The sequence below is a fragment of the Trachypithecus francoisi genome, unplaced genomic scaffold (assembly GCF_009764315.1).
Source record: "Trachypithecus francoisi isolate TF-2019V2 unplaced genomic scaffold, Tfra_2.0 Lachesis_group6, whole genome shotgun sequence".
NCBI classification, from domain to species: Eukaryota; Metazoa; Chordata; class Mammalia; order Primates; family Cercopithecidae; genus Trachypithecus; species Trachypithecus francoisi.
Window position 1 is genome coordinate 116,110,386 of NW_022681471.1, and position 23,946 is coordinate 116,134,331.

The following is a 23,946-nucleotide window of genomic DNA, read 5'->3' on the forward strand; positions in this document are numbered from 1 at the left end:
AGATCCCATGTCTTTGCTATCGTGAATAGTGCTGCAGTAAACATATGTGTGCATGTGTCTTTATAACAGAATGATTTATATTCCTTTGGGTATATACCCAGTAATGGGATTGCTGGGCACTGAACTGCTATTATAATAGTCTGTTGAGAGATGCCAGCAGTAGGTCAATTGGTTCCAAAATGACCTTAGAGATCGTTTCTTATCACAGATCTTCATTTGAAAGTCATTATGTCCTATTTCTCATGAGAAGACACCATTACATGAAGCGACTGTTATCTTCAAGCTAATAGCTGGACCAATGTTTTGGTTCAGAAGTGAGGCATGTTGGAATATTCTAAAAGATACAAGTCAGGTTGTCAGCAGTGCTCTCTGTCTTGGGTAGATACCCCATTCTTTCCCCAGCATGCATCTGCATTTTCCCTCATGTCATTGCAAATATCCCCATGTTCCCCTTTCAACTCTGAGCCAAACTTAGTAATTAACCAAGAGTTAGCCCTTTAGTGGAGAAAGAATTCTGCCTCTGGCACAAGAGACCTAAATGCCCCAATCCTTGATATCAAGGAGTTTAGGTTCTAGGGAAGTGAAGTCACAAACACACAAAGAAATATCTACCCAAGCAGGGTCTCTAGAAGAGACCACCCCACCCCAGGTCTGGTCCAATCACTTCGTTGTCCAGTGCCCTGTGATACTGTTAATGAAGACTTCAGCTGAACAGTAATTCATGCCACAAAAACATTAACAAGGCTGGGCGTGGTGGCTCACACCTGTAATCCCAGCACTTTGGGAGGCTGAGGTGGGCGAATCACCTGAGGTCAGAAGTTCAAGACCAGCCTGGCCAACATGGTGAAACCTAGTCTCTACTAAAAATGAAAAAAAAAAAAAAAAATTAGCCAGGTGTGGTAGCGTGTGCCTGTAATGCCAGCTACTCAGGAGGCTGAGGCAGGAGAATCGCTTGAACCTGGGAGGCGGAGGTTACAGTGAGCCGAGATCATGCCGCTGCACTCCAGCCTGGGTGATAGAGCGAGACTCCGTCTCAAAACAAAACAAAACAAAACAAAAAACATTAACAAGATCAGTCCCCAAACTGGCTTTGGGCTTGCGCTTCCAGTTTTTATATAAATTCCTCAAAAGCAGGGTTTACATCCATTTTTTCTGTAACTCCACTGCCAAGTTCAAGCTGTGACGTGCAGTAAGGAACCCACGGGGCCTCGACTGATGAGCTCACTGCAGTATTGAAGTATTATGCAGTCAAGAAAGTCTACTTTCCACTGGCCTAATTTTGCTTTTTTTATTATTATTATTTTTCATTTTCAGGTGTGCACAGAGGTTCTCCACCTTTTTTTCTGAACTCGCAGTCAGGTGAGTGATGTTATTTCTACGAGATAATGTAGTAGAAATGAGGAACATGTTGGCTTGGGTTTTTTTTTTTTTTCTTTCCTATTTTCCCTCCTTCATTGCAAATTCCCATCCCTATATCAACTTTATTCTTTTTTGTTTGTTTTGTTTTGTTTTTAACTCCTCACTCCCACTTGGAGCTCTCTTTCCTTCAGACACTTTCTTTTCCTTGGGGATTCTATTGGTGACCTGTTTCTTCTTGGTAACCCAATTGCTTTTGAATGGGCGTTCAGAAACGGGTACCGATTTTGAAGTTACATGGTGCGATCAAAGCTGGGGAAAGATAATGATCATTTACGTGGAATTATTTGGGATTCTGTTTCACTGCTTTCCCCTTTCCTGCTCCCTGGACATGTGTCCCTTGGCTCTAACAGCTTTTGTCATGTTTTGAAATCGACCAAGGAAGTGTTTGTTCTCTCTCTGACCTAAGTGCTGTGCAAATGCAACTGTCAAAGGATCCTTCCAACCAGATTTCTGCCCATGACCCTCTTCTAGATAGAAATTCTGAAGCCACTACTTTCACGCTTCCTATTTCTCTCTCTCTTTTTTTTTTTTTTTTTTGAGACAGGGTCTCCCTCTGTCACCCAGGTTGGAGCGCGGTGGTGCAGTCACAGCTCACTGCAGTCTTGACCTCCCAGGCTCAAGTGATCCTCCCACCTCAGCCTCCTGAGTAGCTGGGACCACAGGTGCATGCAACCATGCCTGGCTAATTTTTTATTTTTTATAGAGACAGGATCTCCCTATGCTGCCAGACAGGTCTCAAACTCCTGGCCTCAATCCATCCTCCTGCTTCAGCCTCCCAAAGTGCTGGGATTACAGGCGTGAGCCACTGTACCCAGCCTATTTCTTTTGAGACTCATAAATAGTGGTTATTTCTGGGAATTCATTGACATAAATTATCAAAATTTTGTAAACAATATAAATATCATAATGAATACAAATTAGAATGATCCTATTATAACTTACATGATAAATAACACATCGTTATTATAATAGATGCTAGTAAGTTATTGCTATAAATAAGGTTACAACACCTGAGCGGGGTCACACAGCTGGTAAATGGCCCAGCTGGGACCTGAAACAGGAATTGGCATGGTGTGATGACAAAACTAAGGAAGGGCACAGAATCCTGGTGGGGGGTGGGCCCTGGTGGGTAAGGCGGGGTTGGTTTCCTGAGTCCCTCGCTTCCTCTCCGGCATGGTTTCCTAGATGACCACTAACCATGTGCTTTTGCCCTATCCCTGCCCCAGCCCTGCAGTGCAGATCAATGCCCCAGGAGCTTTTAAGAAGAGTCTCTTATTTCTCTCCTCTACATATTGATAGAATTATTTTGCAGTAGTAGATTGTGGACCAAATCAATGAAAAAATATTTGTCAAGTGCCTGCTGTGGGTGTGGGGGTGAGGTGGAGACCAAGCCTATATAGGAGAGGCTATTGTGTTCTGCTTCCTTGTTTTTGTTTTTAGGCCAAGTTGAGTCTGATGAGCCATTGAACAGAAAGTATCTTTTGTTTGTTGTTTTAAAAAAATCACTATTTATTTGGCCATGCCAATGACCAATGAATCTGAGTAGTGGCTATTAAGCTCTCGGGGGCAGGAAAGGTATCTGCCTTGTTTTTTGCAGTATCTCGAGTCCCTGGCATAGAATCTTGCTTGTAACAGAACTTCAATAAATATTCGTCAACTAGTTGAATGAACGTCAATTATTTTGGAAATAATTCCAAAATCTGTTTACATTTAGGACTGGAGTGTATTATAAACTTATCTTCTTTAGCGGGGGGTGGTGGCGTGTGCCTGTAGTCCCAGCTACGTGGGAGCCTGAGCAGGAAGATCTCTTGAGCCTGGCAGGTGGAGGTTGCAGTGAGCCGAGATTGCACCACTGCACTCCAGCCTGGGTGACAGAGCAAAACCCTGTCACAAAAAAAGCAAGCAAACAACAACCAAACAACAACAACAACAAAACAGAAGCTTGTCTTCTAATTATGCTTGTAATCGTAGCTAACACTTCTTGACTAAACTAAGACTTTCATTATATTACCTCATTTAATCCCCACAGAACCCTGTGAAATAGGTCCTAGCATTACTTCCATGTCTTCAGATGAAGAATTTTAAACTCCAGAGAGGTTAAGGAACAGCCCAAGTTTACACTGTAAGTGGTAGAGTTTAGATGTGAAGGCTCTACCATGCATGTTCCCGAATCCTATGCTATTCTGCTCATTTGTGTGTGTTAAACACACTGCAAGCATTGGGGAAGACCCTGAAGAGTGAGGGGAGAGATGAAGTAGGCTTTCACCTTGCCTTGGATATTCACACATGGCTAATCAAGAGTATGGTAGATCAGAGGTATAGAGAGTGGAGAAATTTGGAGATGAGCAAGGGAGCCAAAAAACAGAACACCCCTCAGCCGGGCGCGGTGGCTCACGTCTATAATCCCAGCACTTTGGGAGGCCAAGGTGGGTGGATCACCTGAGGTCAGGAGTTCGAGACCAGCCTGGCCAACAGGGTAAAACCCTGTCTCTTCTAAAAATACAAAAATTAGCCAGGCGTGGTGGCAGGCACCTGTAATCCCAGCTATTCAGGAGGCTGAGGCAGAAGAATCACTTGAACCAGGGAGGTGGAGGTTGCGGTGAGCCGAGATCACGCCATTGTATTCCAGCCTGGGTGACAAGAGTGAAACTCCGTCTCAAAAAAAAAACAAAACAAAAACCAAACCAAACAAAAAAGCAGAACACCCCTCACCAGGTTTGGTGAGTGTATGTTTACATTAAGTGCACAATTTAGTTCTAATCTTGCACGTCTGATATTGATTCACTTGTTTTATTGCATAAAGCTTCCTTTTTCTGCATCAGAAAGCACTTACCGCTTATTAAGAAAATCATTTTTGCACTGTAAAGACCAAATAAATCATTTCCTTCCATTTGATTCTAGAGATGTGAACGTTTCACACTGCGATGAGGCTGTATGGCTCAGCATTGGCTTGACTTTGTGCTCTGACAAACAACATACAAGACTGCTGTTTTAGAGTTCCTATTCAGCACTTACCAGTTAACCTAGTTCCTGTCATCTTTAGGACATGGTTGTTTTTGGCATATGGGATGTTGTTTCTCTTACTACAGTAATACTGGTTTTAGTTCTTGGTGACCTTATCTTCAAAAAATGTTGTTGCTGAAGTTCAGAACAGTTCCTTTTGTCCAATATTTATTCAAACTACCTCAATTTACAAGATTTGAAATTGCTGCTAGACATTTCTGTGAGCATCTTGGAGAAATCTGCAAACAGTCTCATTTGATTTATATAATGGGTAGAAATCTAAGGACTCTCCTTGTCTGGTTTTGGCATTGGGGTTATGATAGCCTTGTAACAGTGAGTTCAGATGTGCTCTTTTTCTTTAGTTTCTGTGCGATTGGAACTCTTATTCCTTAAATATTTGATAGAATCATCAGTGAAGCCATCTGGGCCTGGAGTTTCCTTTGTGGGACGTTTTGAGACTTTTAATGGTTATACCTACTATTCATGTTTATCATTTCTACTTGATTCCTTCTTGGTAATTGGTATTTTTTTCTAGAAATGTGTCCCTTTCTATCTAGAGTTTCAAAATTATTGAAGAAAGTTGTCCCTAAGAGCCTTTTATATTTATTATGTTTATAGCATTTACAGGTGTGTTGCTTTTTCCATACCTCCTGTTAGCTACTTCCTCACTCCCTGCCTCTCTCTTTTTCTCCCCTTTCTCCCTCCCCTCCGTCTCTTGATTTTGCCAGAATTGTCTTTTCAAAGAGCAATGTTGGCTTTGTTAATCTTTATGTCTTTTTTCTGTCTTTATTATATGCTTCTTTTTTTTCTTTTCATTACCTTCCTTCTTCTTTGGGTTTGTTTTGCTGTACTTTTTCACACTTCTTAAGGATCTTAATTCATTACTTTTAAGCCTTTCTCTTTTTCTAATTTGTATGTTTAAAATATAATTTTCACTCTATCTTTAGCTGCATCCTATGTGTTTTATATATAGCGTTTTTATTATTGATCAAGTCAAATATTTTCTTTATTCTTCTTTTTTCTTTCTGAGACAAGGTCTTGCTCTGTTGCCCAGCCTGCAGTGCACTGGCGTGTTCATGGTTCACTACAGCCTCTACCTCCTTGTCTCAGGCTATCCTCTTGCCTCAGACTCCCATGCAGCTGGGACCACAGGTGCATACCACCATGCCCGGCTAATTTTTTGATTTATTTGTAGAGATGGGGGGTGGGTCCCACTTTGTTGCCCAGGCTCGAACTCCTGGGCTCAGGTGATCCTTCTGCCTCAGCCTCCCCAAGTGCTGGGATTACAGGTGTGAGGCACCATGCCTGGCGAATATTTTCTAATAAACATTGTGACTTATTTGACCCATGGGTTATTTGTTAAATAACAAATCTAACTTTTTGTTATTACAACTTAATTGTGTTGTGGTCAAAGAACATGCTGCTTTCCTGTTTTCCAATTCTTTAAGACGCTTTTGAGACTTTTTTGATGGTCTGGATGGTTTCACAGACATTCCATGTGCACTTGAAAAGATTATGTACGCTGCAGTTGTTGAATGGGGGCTTCTAGATACGGTCCTCGTGTTGTTGGTTAAATGTGTCATTCAAATATTCTATATCCTTAATGACTTTCTTGTTTAATTTTTACCAGTTGCTGATAGAGATCTCTCATAATGATTGTGAATTTGTTCTATTTCTCCTTATATTCCGTCAATGCTGTTTGGTGTATTTTGAGGCTACAGTAGTTGCATTCACATGTACATTTCTTCAGTCTTCAATTCAGAATTGAACCTTTTATGAATGAACGGTTTTATTTCTAGGTAAAGTATTTTGCTTTAAAGTATAATTTGTCTGATATTAGTATAAACACATTAGTTTTCTTTTGATTAGCTTGGGCATAGCATATCTTTTCCATCTCTTTACTTTCAAACTTTCTGAATCATTAGGTTCTATTTGTGTCCTTGTGAATAGCATATAATTGGAGTTTGTATTTTTTTTCAGTCTGATAATCTTTGTCTTTTAATGGAATCATTGAGTCCGTTTATATTACATGAATCATTTTATCTGCATTTTTTTTTTCTTTTTTTCTGAGACGGCGTTTCACTCTTGTTGCCCAGGGCTGGAGTGCAGTGGTGCAATCTCGGCTCACTGCAACCTCTGCCTCCTGGGTTCAAGCAATTCTCCTGCCTCAGCCTCCCAAGTAGCTGGGATTACAGGCACCTGACACCATGCCTGGCTAATTTTTTGTATTTTTTTTTTTTTTAGTAGAGATGGGGTTTCATCATGTTGGTCAGGCTGGTCTCAAACTCCTGACCTCAGGTGATCCACCCGCCTTGGCCTCCCAAAGTGCTGGGATTACAGGCGTGAGCCACTGCACCAGCCTGCATTTGTTTTTAAATCTTTATCATTTTCTATTTTTCCTAACCATTCTTTGTTGCTGTTTCTCCTCTTTCTTGCCTTTTTTCCAGACTGACTGAATATGTTAAAAACTGTTTTCCTCCTGCACTAGTTAGGAAGTTATATGTCCCTTTTCTGTTCTTTAGTTACTAAAGAAATTACAACCTGTTGTAGAAATTACAACATGTCTACTCAACTTTTCAATGTGCAAAGAAAATCAATACCTTTAACTTCCTCTAGTATAATTCAAGGACCTTGGAAGACTTTAATTTTTGAATTTCATTTTATCATCTCCTTAGTTATATTACATATAATACATATATTATTTCCTATGTTTGTATATATGAGATAGTTGCTGTATGTTTTTATCATGTTTCACTAATCCCTACAAGATGTTATTGTTTTATATAGTAGTTTTGTTTTGTTTCAAGACAGAGTCTCCCTCTATCACCCAGGCTGGAGTGCAGTGGCACGATCTTGGCCCACTGCAACCTCCGCCTCCCAGGTTCAAGCAATTCTCCTACCTCAGCCTCCCAAGATGCTAGGATCACAGGTGCCCGCCACCACATCTGGCTAATTTTGGTATTTTTAGTAGAGATGGGGTTTCACCATGTTGGCCAGGCTGGTCTTGAACTCCTGAGCTCAAGTGATCTGCCCATCTCAGCCTCTCAAAGTGCTGGGATTACAGGCGTGAGCCACCATGACTGGCACTGTTTTATATCGTAAAAGTTCATTTGGATTTGCCAATAGAGAGTACTACCCCTAGTTCTGGGCAACTGGGGCCTCTGGCCTGTGACTTGTGATTTAGAGTCTCCTCTCTGGCCCCTCTCTAGCTCCACCCCTCTCCAAATGGCAAGAAGTCTGTGGCATCAAGAAGTCATGCCTACCCGGAGCCTGCCTCCCTCTTTCCCTCACCCTTGCTTCTAGATCATACTCTGGGAATCCAGGACCCTGGAATTCCCAATCCAAACATTCTGTGCCAATTTCCAGGACCTGGGCACTCCCCTTCCCCATTGCAAGCCATACTGCAGTTGTACTTACTCCCAGATCCAAGGGATGACCAGGGGTACATGCGTGAAGGAGAGGGGCTTAGGGGTATGCAGGCTGTGGTGATCACGTGCGTGTGCACAAAGCTTCTTACAGCTTGGAATGAAGCCTTAGGGGAAGAATAAGGCAAAGCCTTCTTTTAAACTCTTGAACTATATCTTAGAAATGTTAGCCATGGGCCTGGCCACAAACCCACCACTTCCTTTGTTCCTCATTCCTCCTTGCATCTCAGATCTTATGTCTTTTGCCTGAATACATGTTTTAGGATTGATTTCAATAATGATTTGCAGGCAGGGAACAACATCACAGTTTCTGTTTGTCTGGAAATATCTTCATCTTGCCCTCATTCTTCAAAGATATTTTCCCTGAGAGCAGAATTCTGAGTCGGCAGTTTCTTTCCGGCACGCTGCGGACAGACTTCCACTGGTTCAGGCTTCCATTGTTGCTTCTGAGAAGATACCTGTCAGTCTAACAGCGGCTTCTTAACAGCCTTTCTCTCTCTCTTTTTTTTTTTTTTTTTTGAGGTGCAGTCTTGCTCTGACGCCCAGGCTGGAGTGCAGTGGTGTGATCTCAGCTCACTGTAACCTCTGCCTCCCGGGTTCAAGCGATTCTCCTGCCTCAGCCTCCCGAGTAGCTGGGATTACAGGTGGATGCCACCACACCTGGCTAATTTATGTATTTTTAGTAGAGACGGGATTCCACCTCGTTGGCAGGCTGACCTTGAACTCCTGGCCTCAAGTGATCCACCCGCCTCGGCCTCCCAAAGTGCTGGGATTACAGGCATGAGCCACCGCACCCCCAGCCTAACAGCTGCTCTTTTGAAGGTTATCTGTCTTGTTTTTCTGACAATTTTTCAGATGTTCCTGTTTTTGTTTTCTCTCATTTTCACTATGATGTATCTAGGTGTAGATCTTTTTATTTATTGTGATTGAGATTCTTTGGGCTTCTTAAATCTGAGGATTGGTGTTTTTCACCCATGACTAAGGAGGCACTTAGTCATTATCATTCCAAACACTGATTCTCTCCTCTTCGAATTTTGTTTAAATGTATGTTAGACATTATATTTCTTTTCTCCATGTCCCTGAACTTTTCTTTCATATGTCATATTTGAAACTCAGGTTTACCTCATTAGGCCCATACCCACAGGTATAAGTGAGCTTCATTGCTTACATTACTTACCAGGTTCCTGCTTGAGTTTCACCTTTGGCCTGGCAATTCCTTTCTATCTTGCCAGCTCTTTGATATGTTTAAGAAAATGCACGGCTGGGCACAGTGGCTCACACCTGTAATCCCAGCACTTTGGGAGGCTGAGCCGGGTGGATCAACTGAGTTCAGGAGTTCAAGTCTAGCCTGGCAAACATGGTGAAACCCCCATCTCTACTAAAAATAGAAAAAATTAGCCAGGTGTGGTGGCAGGCGCCTGTAGTCCCAGCTACTCAGGAGGCTGAGACAGGAGAATCGCTTGAACCCAGGAGGTGGAGGTTGCAGTGAGCCAAGATCATGCCATTGCTCTCCAGCCTGGGAGACAGAGCGAGACTCCACCTCAAACAAACAAACAAAAAAAAAAAAAAGAAGAAGAAAGAAAATGTGCCGGGTATGTTGGCTCACTCCTGTAATCCCAGCACTTTGGGAGGCTGAGGCCCAGGAGTTTGAGACCAGGAGTTCAATACCAGCCTAGGCAACATGGTAAAACTTCGTCTCTACAAAAAACAAAAAAATTAGCCAGGTGTGGTGGTACATGCCTGTAGTCTCAGCTACTCAGGAGGCTGAGGCAAGAGGATCAGTTGAGCCCACGGGGTCGAGGCTGTAGTGAGCCATGATCATGCCACTGCACTCCAGCCTAGGTGACAGAATGAGACCCTGTCTCAAAAAATAAATAATAATAATAATAATAAAAGAAAATGCTTTTAGCATTTTATTCATAATTTTTAATTGTCTTCAGCCCAAGGTTTGATCTAACTAACCTAACCTATTTCCGGAACTCTGAAGACATTTTTTTTCCCCTGAGATATTTCCTGTATCAAAGTCATTGAGCAGTGTTCAAATAGAAATTTAATTATGCTTTTCTTACCAGTCTCCTGATTCTTTCTCTGACTTCTTTGAAAATTGAACAATCTAAATCAATTGCTTTTTCACTTTTTGTTCTTGCTTTATCCACACTGAGAACCCCTGTAGTCCTTTTTTTACATTTCCCCTTGTGGTGGTCTTGTAAGCCAACATATATGACTCCGTATAAATGTCCCAAAAGCATAGAGTTTTCTAGAAGACTTAGGGAACAATTATCGTACCTCTTGTAACTCAGGTCAAAAATATTGATCATTGCCTCTATCATAGTAGCTATGGTATAATCAAAGTATGCCAGTTAACCAGAGATAACAGAGAATAACCCTCACCCAGACCTGCCCTATGGTGGTATCAAGCTATTTCTCCCTTTCTGATATTATTCTTTAATTATCCTACATCTAAAGACAGATTTATCATTTATTGTCATAACAGGTTGCACTGATGATATATATTTAAAATATGATACTGATGCTATTTAATGAAATTGAAGAGCTCTAGAATGACTTTTAGAGTGGAAGCACCATGGCATATAGTCATGTAGTTCATGCATGTACAACTCTAGAGAGAGGTTGCCATTTACATCAGAGTTCACAACTTAAAAGGGGGCCCTGGATAAAGATGAACTGGGGGTCATCTTTAGTGTCAAGGTCTATGTTTCACTGTTTAAATGCTACCAAATAGTTTTCTTTGTAATTGTTGCTATCTTCCTAGCCATCCTTAGCACCTTAAAAATTTGCTAAGAACCAGTAGTTATTCAAATCCTCTTTGTTGATGACTTGGATAGCATTGAGCTAACCCCGATTGCACCAGAAGATGAATAGATGTTTGTGTTAGGCTATTCTTACATTGCTATAAAGAAATCCCTGAGACTGGGTCATTTATAAGAAAAGGGGTTTAATTGGCTCCTGGTTCTGCACGCTGTACAAGAAGCATAGTGACATTTGCTTCTGGGGCTCACTTATCACCAAGGGGATGGCCCAAGCTATTCATGAAGGATCCTCCATGATCCAACATCTCCCACCAGCTCACACCTCCAACATTCAACTTGAGATTTGGATGGGGACACGTATCCAAACTATATCAATGTTTCAGCTGAAACAGAGAAAAATGGCTTTGATGTGCAATGACTAAAGGTTTCAAACTTCACAGATTTCCCTTTGATTAGTGATCCTAGAGACTTTATGACCTAATAGGACATTCTCAGTTTATGCAGAAGGCAGTAGAAGCTACGTTATTTCAAATATCATAAAACTTCTCCAAAAACATATGTTCAGCCTTGAGAAAACGTATTCCAGATATGACAACTGAAAGCAGTCTTTTGAGTGGTGCCAGTCTGCATTAAGTTCTTGATCTATATTTTTTTTCAGGATGATTGCTGGGATCATCTTTCATTCTGGCCTTTCCTACCTGCATTTGGAAGTTGAGTAGATCCTGTCGTTAGTGAAAAGGCATAATTTATTTTGATCAGAGGTCTCAGTTACAGCACATAGTAGTCACTCACTGTGGATGTACACTGAGTCACTGAGTACACAAATTTACCTTTGATCATGTCTTGTACACCACTTAGGTCCAGCCCTAAGAGTTAGCAAAGCTCAAGAATGAGTTTGTAGACATTTTAAAATTGTATAAGGCCGGGCGCGGTGGCTCAAGCCTGTAATCCCAGCACTTTGGGAGGCCGAGACGGGCGGATCACGAGGTCAGGAGATCGAGACCATCCTGGCTAACGCGGTGAAACCCCGTCTCTATTAAAAATACAAAGAACTAGCCGGGCGAGGTGGTGGCGCCTGTAGTCCCAGCTACTCGGGAGGCTGAGGCAGGAGAATGGCGTAAACCCGGGAGGCGGAGCTTGCAGTGAGCTGAGATCCGGCCACTGCACTCCAGCCTGGGTGACAGAGCGAGACTCCGTCTCAAAAAAAAAAATTGTATAATAACATTTTGAACTTGATGTCTTTCACCTGATGGACTCAAAACATTTTACTTACAAGGGGACAAAGTCTCAGGAGGCTGGCATTGTGTTCTGGTAGAAAGGATAAGGGTTCTACCAAATAGCTGAATGACCTTGACCCATCCCCTAGACTTGCAGGGGTGTCCAATCTTTTGGCTTCTCTGGGCCACATTGGAAGAAGAATTGTTGTGGGCTACACATAAAATACACTATCGCTATTGATAGCTGATGAGCTAAAAAAAAAAAAAAATTGCAAAAGAAATATCATAATGTTTTAAGAAAGTTTAAGAATTTGTGCTGGGCCACATTCAAAAGCATCCTGGACCACATGTGACCCGTGGGCCGCAGGTTGGACAAGCTTGCCACGATGGGCCTCTTTCATCTGTAGAATGAGGGTTCGACGATAGGTGATTTCTGAGTTCCTTTCCAGAAATAAACCACTCTGATACTGTCTCCCCAGGCTACACTTAAATACTTGTGAATTAAATCTAAGTCAGCTCCACCAGTTTCAGGTAGAGTCAAGCCTAAGGCATTTGTAGAGGAGAGCATTTTCTCTGGCACTGTAGTTCACTCAATAATGCCTCCGTTTTTTTTTTTAAAGCAGTGCTTTTGGAGGGGGGACAGAGTTCAAAAACTTAAAAAATAGGTTAATTTTTAAACTTTTTTTTTTTTTTTTGAGACGTAGTCTCGCTCTGTCGCCCAGGCTGGAGTGCAGTGGCCGGATCTCAGCTCACTGCAAGCTCCGCCTCCCGGGTTTACGCCATTCTCCTGCCTCAGTCTCCTGAGTAGCTGGGACTACAGGCGCCCGCCACCTCGCCCGGCTAGTTTTTTTTGTATTTTTTAGTAGAGACGGGGTTTCACCATGTTAGCCAGGATGGTCTCGATCTCTTGACCTCGTGATCCGTCCGTCTCGGCCTCCCAAAGTGCTGGGATTACAGGCTTGAGCCACCGCGCCCGGCCAATTTTTAAACTTTTTATTGAAACTTATGGCATACATATAAGTGTACAACTCAGTGAATTTTGTGAACTGAACACACCCATGTAACTGGCACACATAATATTCCCGGTACCCCAGAAGCCTCCCTTGTGCCCACATCCAATATTGTTATAACTCCCTACCTTCCAAGGACAAGCCTTCTCCTGACTTCTCACCGCATCGATTAGTTTTTTCTGCTTCGGTTTCTCATGAATGGAATTATGTACAATAAGTACTCTTTTCTCTCTGGTTTCCTTGGCAAACATATTTCTGAGCTGCATTGCGATTGTTTTGTATAGCTGTAGCAGACACTTAGGTCTTTCCTCCAGAGAGACATTGATACATCTTTGCACAGCTGTGTTAACATCCTCATTTGAGTGACTCCTTTGGGAAGATCAATAACATGCCATTATGCCCAGAGAGGTTAAAAGAGGAGGGAGAAATTAGAGGCTTTTTATAACTGATCAACATATTATAGCATTAATACATAATACAATTTATTAATTTAAGATATGCAAGCTCTCTTTTGAAGGAGAAAGATTCACCTCCTGGTCTAAAACATCATCATGTCAGGTCAAGGAAAGAATCACTCTCCTAGTGCTGGTTATGAGTATTCAATTACAGAATTCTTAAAGATTGCCAGCTTTACCTTGAGACAGAAATTCCGGCTTATATATCCCCCTTCTTTCCATGCCCTCCACCCCTTACCCAGCACTGCCTGATCCTGCACATACTAGGTGCAAAATAGATATCTGTTGAATGAATGAATGAATGAATGAATGGCGAGTACAGCTAACATTTACAGTACATTCACAGTGCCAGCCACTGTGCAAAGATTTCTTGTTTACTCACCGCAACAGCACTATCAGGTGGGTGCTGTTATCTCAGTTTGCTAGATGGGGAAACATGACCATTGGAAATAACTTGTCCACAGTCACTCAGATATTATGTGACCGAGCTGAGACCTTTGAACTCACGCTCTTTAGTCTTCACCACTGTGTATTCACACTCACTCTAGGACTTGCAGAGGCTGCAAGTGGTGGCTGGATTCATGAGTGCCCTTGGCTGAGAGCTCTGCTAGCTGAGGACACACAGCCTGGTTTGTCCAGCCACTTCCCCCTGGCTGTGTAGAGGAAGCCTGCCCAGTTGGCTCTCACCACCCCCTTGCTTGTGCCTGTGCCCATGAGTGGTTCCTTTCTCAGCACCCCACGCCAGCCTCCGCTCCTAGTGCTGACCACCCGTCATGGGGTAATGTTGGCCAACTCCCAGACATGAGAGGATCAGACAGTCTTAGCATTTGCAATTCTCTCTGTGTGCTGAACACCCCTAGCCCCTGCCCTACCTCCAGCACGTGCATTTCATCTAATTCACTCCTATTCAGCCCTCACATCTCATCTGGTACATATTGGCCCTCAATAAATATTTGTTGAATGAATAAATGAATGAATGGCAAATGAGGCTTTTAAATTCAATTCTGATATAAACTACTAAAATGCAAGCAATGATGATAAAATAATGTGCAACAAAAAGGAAACGCAATGTACTGATGAAACTGGATAGTTCCCTTGACTCCTTTGTGGGACTCATGAAGGATTGGCTCACTTAGCCCATAGCTCTCACCCCCTCGCGGGAGGGGGAGCACGCAGGTGAGTGGGCACAGAGGCCAGGTTGAGTGCTTCTGGACAACCAGCAGGAGCAGGACTCTGTGTGGGCCCACGGCAACATCGACGGGTTGCCCACGACCTCCAGAGCCCCAGAGGGCATGTGTTACAGCACATTCTTTTAGCATTGCCATCTGTGGACAGTGTAAGTGTTAAACAGCTCAGTGGAGGGTCAGTGTGACAGCCTCTTGCACCCGCACCCAGGTATTTGTCTGGCATGCAGGAGAAATGAAGTTGTAAGAACAGATTGGAGGGTGGCGAATGCTGAGGATTTTATTGCTGACAAAAGTGGCTCTCAGTGGGATGGGTAGCTGGAAAGGGAATGGAGTGGGAAACTTCCCCTGGAGTTTGGCCATCTGTGGCTGAACTCTTCTCCGAAGTCCCACTGTCAAGCTATCTCTCTGAAGTCAAGCTGCTCCTCTCCAACATCCGGCTACTTCTCTTCTCTCCTTCTCTGCCACTCTGCCAGTGGGGCCTGGAGTTTTTATGGATACCGGATTGGGGCAGGGCAGGCCAGGGTGGTTTTGGAAAAGGCAACATTTGGGCAGGGAAACAGGAACGCATGTTCTCACTTTGGGCTACGGGTCCAGGCTTGAGAGTGTGGCCTTTGTCCAGGACCACCCTCTTCTACCCAATATTTCCCTGCCTCCTGTCCATATCACTTATCCTTTTGCAGTATAAAACATACAAGAGGGAAACTCCGCCTTAAAAAAAAAAAAAAAAAGCATGAATAGGAGCTGGCACAGTGGCGCTGCCTGAGGCGGAGGATTGCTTGAAGCCTCAGTATATACCATGATCACACCTGTGAACAGCCATTGCGCTCCAGCCTGGGCAACATAGCGAGACTCTATCTCTTTAAAAAAGTTTTTTTTTTAAAGAAAAATAATGGAGAGAATGATAGATTATTGAAAAGATTCTGTGTAGTGGTAATAATGATGTATTGTAACATTTTGCATTTTTAATTTCTTCTCTTGTTATTTTGCATGTGTTGATGTTTTCCATAAATCCACATAGGCTACCTTGCTTCTAAGTATAACATCCTACTGGGCAACCCTCCCATCATTAACATGGGTTTTGCTTGTTGTCACCAGTGCCCAACTGGCGTTTCTGATTCTCTGGAACCATAGCAATTTGAAGTGCACAGGATCACAGGTTGCCTTGGTTGAGGAATGACCTTTGAGGTATTGCTGTGTTGTGATTATGGCAGCTGTGATGATCTGTTTTCTCCTTACTTTATTCCAGGATGGTTTTCTCTGGCAGGCAGTGTGGCCGTGTTGGCAGAACTGAAGAAGTTTTACTGACATTCAAGATATTCCTTGTCATCATTTGTCTTCATGTCGTTCTGGTAACATCCCTGGAAGGTAATGTGTCTGTTTTTCATTTATTTTTCTGTTTATCTGCTTGTATGTGTGTAATTTTTTTGTTATTTAGGATTTTTTTACTATGGTAAAATAATAAATGTTTATCATTTTAACCATTTTTAAGTATACAGTTCATTGGCATTAAGTACATTCACAATTTTGTGTAAGTGTCACCGCTATCCATTTCTAAAACATTTTCATCATCCCAAATAGAAACTCTATATCCATTAAACAATAACTCCCCATTTCCTTCCCCCGTACCCCTTCCCGGTAACCTCTGTTCCTTTTCTTTCTGTGTATTTGCCTATTGCAAGTACCTTAGATAAGTGGAATCACACAATATTTGTCCTTTTGTGCCTGGCTTATTTCACTTAGGATGTTTTCAAAGTTGACCCACATTGCAGCTTGTATCAGAATGTCATTCTTTTTAACGGCTACTGTTTCACTGTACGCATTGACCCCATTTTGTCTCTTCATTCATCCATTGATGGGCATTTGGGCCGTTTCCCCCTTTCGGCTGTTGTGAATAATGCTGCTATGAACATGGGTGTACAAATCACTATTTGAGTCCCTGCTTTCATTTCTTTGGGGCATATACCTAGGAGGGAATTGCTGGATCATATAACCCTGTGTTTAACATCTTGAGAAACTGCTAAACTGTTTTCCACAGTGGCTGTATCATTTTACATTCCTACAAGCAAGGCACAAGAATTCCAGTGTCTCCCATTCTTGACGATGCTTGTATTTTCCTGTTGTTTTGGCAATGGGTGTAAAGTGGTATCTTATTGTGGTTTTGATTTACAGTTCCTTAATGATTAGTGATATTGAGCATCTTTTCATGTGCTTATTGGCCACTTGTATATCTTCTTTGGAGAAGTGTCTATTCAAATCCTTTGCTCAGTTTTGAACTGGGTTGTTTTTGTTGGTGTTGAGTTTTGGAGTTCTTTGTGTATTCTGGATATTAATCCCTTATTGGATATATAATTTGCAAATATTTTCTCCCATTCTGTGGAGTGTTTCTTCTACTCTCTTAATAGTATCATTTCATGCATAAATTCTTTTAATTTTAATGTGGTCTATTTATTTTTACTTTTGTTGTCTATGCTTTGGTGTTATATCAAAGAAATCATTGCCAAATCCAATATCATGAAGACTTTCCCCTATGTTTTCTTCCAAGAATTTTATAGTTTTAGCTCTTATGTTTAGGTCCTTTGATCGATTTAGAGTTCATTTTTGTATATGGTGTAAGGTAAGGGTCCAACTTCACTCTCGTGCATGTGGATATCGTTTTCCAGCCGCATTTCTTGAAAAGACTGCCCTTTTGCCATTGAATGGTCTTGGCACCTTTGTCAAAAATCACTTCGTTACTGGTGGAGAGTGTTAGGTTCTTGGCATCTTGAACAAATAATTGGACAAAACGCACAAACGAAGCAAGGAAGGAATGAAGAGATTTATTGAGAATGAAAGTACGCTCCACAGTGTGGGAGTGGCTCGAGCACAGGGGCTCAAAGTCCCTATTACAGAATTTGTGGGAGTTTCCATTGGTTACTTGGTGTATGCCCTACGTAAATGAAGAGGATGAAGTAAAGTTACAAAGTCATTTACTCAGCGTACACCCTATGGTGAGGATATTTCCTGTCATAGCTGAAGTGTGAATCGGTTTTATGTTCCCTGCCTCCAGACCCTATTTTCCTGCCTCAAATTGACCATATAGATGAGGGTTTATTTCTGGTGTTTACTTGTTCTTAAATGTATCTACTTGAAGGTACAACCATATGGAAATTTAAAGGCAGTAGAGAATCAGACAAATGAAGCAGCCTGGTATTTTCAGAAAGAGGGATCTTTAGAAGTTCATGAAACAAGAAAAAAAGGTATCTAAGAAAGGTAGTTGAAAGACCAGCAATGCTGGGCCTGCAATTTCTGTGGGCGCAACTGCCAAAGGCAAATGTAAAGAACCCTCATTAGGAGGTTCACACCTGTAATCCCAGCACTTTGGGAGGCTGAGGAGGGAGGATCACTTGAACCCAGGAATCCAAGACACGCCTGAGCGACATAGTGAGACCCTGTCTCTACAAAAATGAAATAACATAAAAAATTAGCCGGGCGTGGTGGTGGGTGGCTGTATTCCCAGCTACTTGGGAGGCTGAGATGGGAGGATCACTTGAGCCCAGGAGGCAGAGGTTGCAGTAAACAGTGACCGTACCACTGCAGTCCAGCTTGGGTGGCAGAGTGCAACCCTGTCTCAAAAAAAAAAAAAAAAGAATCCTCATTAGGAATGAGACTAGGAAATGTTTGATACTTAAGACATCAAGGACACACAAAGAAATACCCTTCTTATTCAGAAGTGGGTGGCAGGACCAAGGAATCTTTATTGCATAGGATAAAAATCTACTAGCAGCAAACAACAAAACATACAAACAAATAAAACACACATACAAATACACAGACTAATGGAAAACTTCCCAAAAGCTATAACACAATTGGCAATCCTTTAAAAAGTAGGTACGGGGGCATGTTGTCAAGAAGCCGCCATTCTTTAAGAAAAGAAATGATGGCCGGGTGCAGTGGCTCATGCCTGTAATCCCAGCACTTTGGGAGGCCGAAGCGGGTGGATCACCTGAGGTCAGGAGTTCGAGACCAGCCTCGCCAACATTACAAAGCCCTGTCTCTACTAAAAATGCAAAAAAATTAGCCAGGTGTGGTGGTGCGTGCCTGTAATCCCAGCTATTTGGGAGGCTGAGGCAGGAGAATTGCTTGAACCCGGGAGCGGAGGTTGCAGTGAGCGAGATCATGCCATTGCACTCCAGCCTGGGTGACGGAGTGAGACTCTGTCTCAAAAAAAATAAAGAAAGAAAAGAAAAGAAATGATAAGGACTAAATGTATTCCGAAGGCTTACAACACACCAGGTTCCTACATGCTTAGTACACATCCACTCCCTTAATCTTCTCAATCCAGTCTAGGAAGGGAGATCCTAGTTGTATTGCCATTTTCCAGATCAGGAAGCTGAGGCTCAGAGAGGTAAGTAACTTGCCCAAGGCTGTTAGCCCTTAAGAAGCGGCAGAGCTGGAATTTGAACCCAGTAGTCAGCCTCTAGATTTTGTGCTTGTAACCACAAAACCAAGTTACCAAACTTGAGCATGCATCAGAATCCCCTGGAGGGCTTATGGAGGTACCGTTCACTGGGCCCCATCCCTAGAATTTGTGCTTCAGTGGGTCTGGAGTGGGACTGAGGAAATGACAGCTCTAACAAGCTCCCAGGTGATGCTGATGATATAGTCTAGGGACTACACTTTGAGAACCACTGCCTACACAACTGGTGGAAGACAGAAATGGGGAGAGAAATCCCTTCCTGATATATATATATATATCCTAGCACTTCGGGAGGCCAAGGTGGGTGGATCGCTTGAGCCCAGCCTGGGCAACATGGGGAGACCCTGTCTCTACAAAAAAAAAAAAAAAATTAGCTGGGCGGTGGTGTGACTATGGTCCTAGCTACTCAGGAGGCAGAGGTGGGAGGATTGCTTGAGCCCAGGAGGTTAAGGCTACAGTGAGCTGAGATCATGCCACTGTACTATAGCCTGGGTGACAGAGCGAGACTCTCAAACAAAAAATAAAATAAAATCTAAACTATTCTCACACGCATCATCTCCTTAGGGCACTGAAACATTACTCTGGGCTTGGCAGGGCGAAACTCAAGAGTCCCCACTTTACTGATGAGTAAATGTCCCCAGGGAGGTTATTGGTTAGGAAGTGGCGGAGCCCAGACTAGATGCTAGATCTTCAGTCTCACGTTTCGGTGCTTTTTCCACCACAGGGGTAGATGAGGCAGGAAAATGGAACACAAGGGAAAAAACTCATCCAAATGAAAGCTGTTTGTTAGAAATATGTCTTTTTGAAAAATTAGGTTTTAAAATGCCAGCAACAGGGGCAGGTAAATAGGAAAGTACATGGCTCTGAAACAAACCTCAGTAGGGAAAAGCTGAGTGATCACTAAAGGCAGCTGACTGCATTTCTTGCTCCAGATCTCTGATGAATTGATTTCTTAAAGCAGTGGTTCCCAAAGAGTGGCAGACAAGTAGCACTGGCATCACCTGTCTCTCAGAACGCCCAGTAAGAGTGTTTATTCATGTTCTTTATTTATTTTGGTTTTTTTTTTTCTTTTTCTTTCTTTCTTTTTTTTTGGAGACAGGATCTTGTTGTCGCCCAGACTTGAGTGCGTGATCTCAGCTCACTGCAGTCTCAACCTCCCGGGCTCAAGTGATCCTTCCACCTCAGTCTCCGGAGAAGCTGGGACTACAGGCAACACCACCACGCCCAACTAATTTTTTAAATTTTTGTAGAGATGGGGTATCACTATATTGCCCAGAGTGGTCTCAAATTCCTGGGCTCAAGCGATGCTCCCACCTTGCTTCCCAAAGTTCTGGGATTACAGACGTGAGCCACCATGCCCTGCTCATGTTACTGAACAATCACCTTGATAGCACTCACCACGTGCCGGCCACTGTTCTAAGCCCTTACAAATGGCTAACTCATTTAAAGCCCACTCTATAACCCCTTGAAAAAGGCATTATTATGAGCTCATTTTACCGGTGAGGAAATTGAGGCACAGAGGAGGTAAGCAACTTGCCTTAGGTCAAATAATTAAGAGGTTGCAGAGTTACAATTCAAATTCAGGCCATCTGGCTCCGAAGCTTGTACGTTGGACCTCTCTACTATGGTGCCTTTTCACATTCTTAACCTCTCTGCTATGCTAGGCTCAGTTGCTTGGTAGTTGTGAATGTGTAGATTAAAAATAAAGATGGAATCCATAATTGTGAGAATCGGTGTGGTGTTGTTCTGGATCACCCAGGTGGCTCATAGGCACCACCTCCCCCAATAGCTTTGGACTGGGGCAGGGGTTCTTTTAGTTCAGGATGGCTTGGGCCTGGTTTTTGAAGGCCAAGGGGACTGACCTGCCACTTCTCCATTGGGTTATCAATTGTGCAATAATGATTGCCTGCTCTGTGCCCAGCAGTACTGGCTGCTGAGAACATTGTCTCTGACTCCAGGGAGTTTACACTGCAGTTGGAGGGCCATGACTATGACGCATGAGAACAATACAAACTATAACTAAGTCTTAAAGTGTGAGTCAGTGCTATAGGGTGCTCGCATATGGCCTGTGGCCAGATCTGTGGATTCGTTTGATGCTAAGCCACCTATAGCAGATGCTGTTGGTGCCCTGCCCGTATCCCCTTGGCCCACCCAGAGGTCACCTGCAGACAGTTCCTGTGGATGCTGACGGCTTTCATGTCTCCCTGAGAATCATCTATGCCCATGGGAGTGTGCTTGGCCCATGCGCAGGACAAACCAGAAGTGCCGGGGAGATAACACCCCAAATGAGTAATGGGAGTTGGAATTTAAATATGCCAGCTTCCTTGTCCCTTGGTGGGACCACACTCAGGTGTGTTCTGTGTCATCTCCCAGAGTTCCCCAGTTGCATTGTACCCCATAATACTCATCTGCTCATGAATGTGCCCATTTCCACATTTACCCCCTTGTCTGTCTCACTCGCATATTCCCCCACTCTGCTTCTGGAGACCCTCCCCATTGGGAAACTCCCCTTCCAAAGTTGAGGCCAAATCTTACTACCTCTAGAAAACCTGCCCTGACCTCAGAAGAATTAAACCCCTCTCCCCAGTTTTTGCTTCTCTTTATCCATCCATACCTGGGGATACCACTTTGTGTGACACTCATTACGGGCTTCCTTTTTACCGTGAGTCCCTGCAGTGTGCAGTCAGTGCCGAACAAAGGGTTGACCAGGTGGGTGGCGAACTCACGGGAAGGAAGCTGATGGGCACTGAGAGCCTGCTCAGGGCCACTCTTCCGAGTGCTTTACGCACATTATCTCATTTAATCCTTACAAAACCTCTTTCCAGTGGGTAGTTTTCATCTTGGTTTACAGATGAAGAAACTGTCAAACAAATGAAGGCGTTTGCCTAGAGGTCATATAGCTAGGAAGATCCCCCATCAGATTCTGTAGCCTGTACTACTCACATGATACCAGGTTGCCCAGGGCACCCTCAGGAAGTGTCTGAGGACTGAATGAGCATGTCACTGAGGTGCAGGGCTCGGGGAGTGGAGAGGGAGCCTGGGGTGAGCTGTTAGAGAGCGGCAGCTTTCCCCGCCCGGGGCTCTGGGAGATCTGGACGTAAACACAGTAGCTTCACCCTGGAAGCCTGAGAGGTGACTCAGTAGCTCTTGACGGCAGGGAGAGGTGGGATGACACTCTCTTGTTAGGCCACTAGCCAACAGAGAGAGCCCGTGGACCTTAACACTTTCAGTTGTGTGATTGGGTGACATTTGAGGGGCTCATTCTTGGTCTACCAGAAACCGGAATGAGTTTTGGCAGGTAACTATACTCACCTTCAGCCTCTAGCTCTCCTGGGCGGTACCAATGCCTTTTTTTTTTTTTTTTTTAAGTCTTTGAAGGAGGTCTTCTTTTAGGTACAGCTATTCTATTTTCCAGAGGGGCAGATGACACAATAGTGGAAGATGGTTATAATTTCATTCTTGCAGAGTTGTCTTCCTCATTTGGAAACAATTACACATTTGAGCCAGTTTAGTGATCTCATGAGCTACAATCCCCAACTTTCTCTCTGGGCTGGGTCTAGATCTTTCTGTGCTATAGGCATTTCCAGTGATGAGTCCCTCTATAATTCCCCTCTCCGAGGCCTGGCTGTCTGATTTCCTCCTATCCTCTTGTGCTATGTCCTTCTGAGTCCTTGGTCTTCCTTGCGAGGAGGTCGATAGAGCTGCAGGAGGTGGGCTGCATGCTCCTGAGAGGCAGGAGACCTGTCCTGTTTCATTTTGTCCTCTAATACCAGACCCTGTCCTGGTCTCCTCATTCTCTCTCAATCCCCTGTCTGTACAAGTGAGGTTATAAATGCTTACCATGGCACTGATCTGATGCTCAGCCAATCTCACAACCGCCTCTGACCCCTGCCAAATCTTACTCCCCGCACCCAGGCATGAGGCCATGTCTGTTGGACCCTGACTCTTTCCCTAGCAGGTGGAAGTGGTGATGGGGAGCGATGGAGAGTCTATCATAGATAGGTGGCAGGGGAAACTGAAAGCAGAGGGCATTGTGTCCCACTCTCCACTTAGAACTCGACTTAGACTCCTCACACAGGGCAGTTGCAGAGATGAAATGGCAAAACTGTTTCCCCTTGGAGATGATGTCCCCTCCAAGTCTCTCTCAGCTCTCATATGGCAGAGTAGGGACTCTAAAATACCCTCATGTTCCTAGTGGGTAGCTGTGATGAGATCCAGGGGTGGGGATAGAGCTGCAAAGACTATGGCGTGGACAGCCTAGGCCAGGGGTCAGATGGAAGATGAGACAGACACTCAGTGGTGAGAACTCAAGGGAGCTGTATCAGCAGGAGAAGGACCCCCAGGCCTGGATGGGATTCTGAAGACTAGACCATGGGCCCACTGGACACAGCCTTCAGCAGTGGACACCAGTTGGATACCCAGGAGTCCTACAGGATGAGGCAGCTCTCTGGAGAGGCCATTGAGAACTCAGGACTCAGCACTGGGTGAGCTCACAGACCCAGGCCCCTTCTCCCTACTGCCAGAAAGGCACTAGCACACCATTCTCAGCCCAGGCGCCATCTTGACTACCAGAAGGAAGAGGAGGGCGGACAAAGATTGTGCATTTATTCACAAGTCATTGGGTTCACTAGAGACCATTTTAGAGCAAACGAGACAAAGTTACCTTTGTCTCTTTAAATGTCTACCTTTAAATCGTCAGACTTAAGGATCTCTTTCCTATATTTCTGGAGTGGAGCTCTGAAACAAAAGGGAGCCACCCTAGATATCAAAGGCAGCTCAGGAATTTTTGGTGTGTTTTTGGTGCTATTGTTTCTACATCTAAATTATATCTATACACTTTAAACTTGCTCTAAAATGAATATATATCGAACACAGAATGATGTGTCAGGGCACTCCACTAGGAATTGTGGGAGATCATCATCATATCCTGAACTCTGATCTTCCTCCAGGTTTTATCTTTTCAGCTATGTAGAGACATCATTCAGGTCCTTGAGGGTAATGGT

General features: G+C 43.6%; 1 protein-coding gene across 1 annotated transcript in view; it reads left to right on the forward strand.

Annotated features, from left to right (window-relative positions):
• Positions 1 to 1,317: 1,317 nt before the first annotated feature.
• The window catches only part of ADGRG2 (adhesion G protein-coupled receptor G2), a 97,403-nt gene continuing 74,774 nt past the window's right edge, over positions 1,318 to 23,946 (forward strand). The window contains 2 exon segments of the mRNA XM_033202001.1: positions 1,318 to 1,359; positions 15,734 to 15,852. Coding sequence (XP_033057892.1) covers positions 15,735 to 15,852 — 118 coding nt within the window. The 5' untranslated portion in view covers positions 1,318 to 1,359; position 15,734.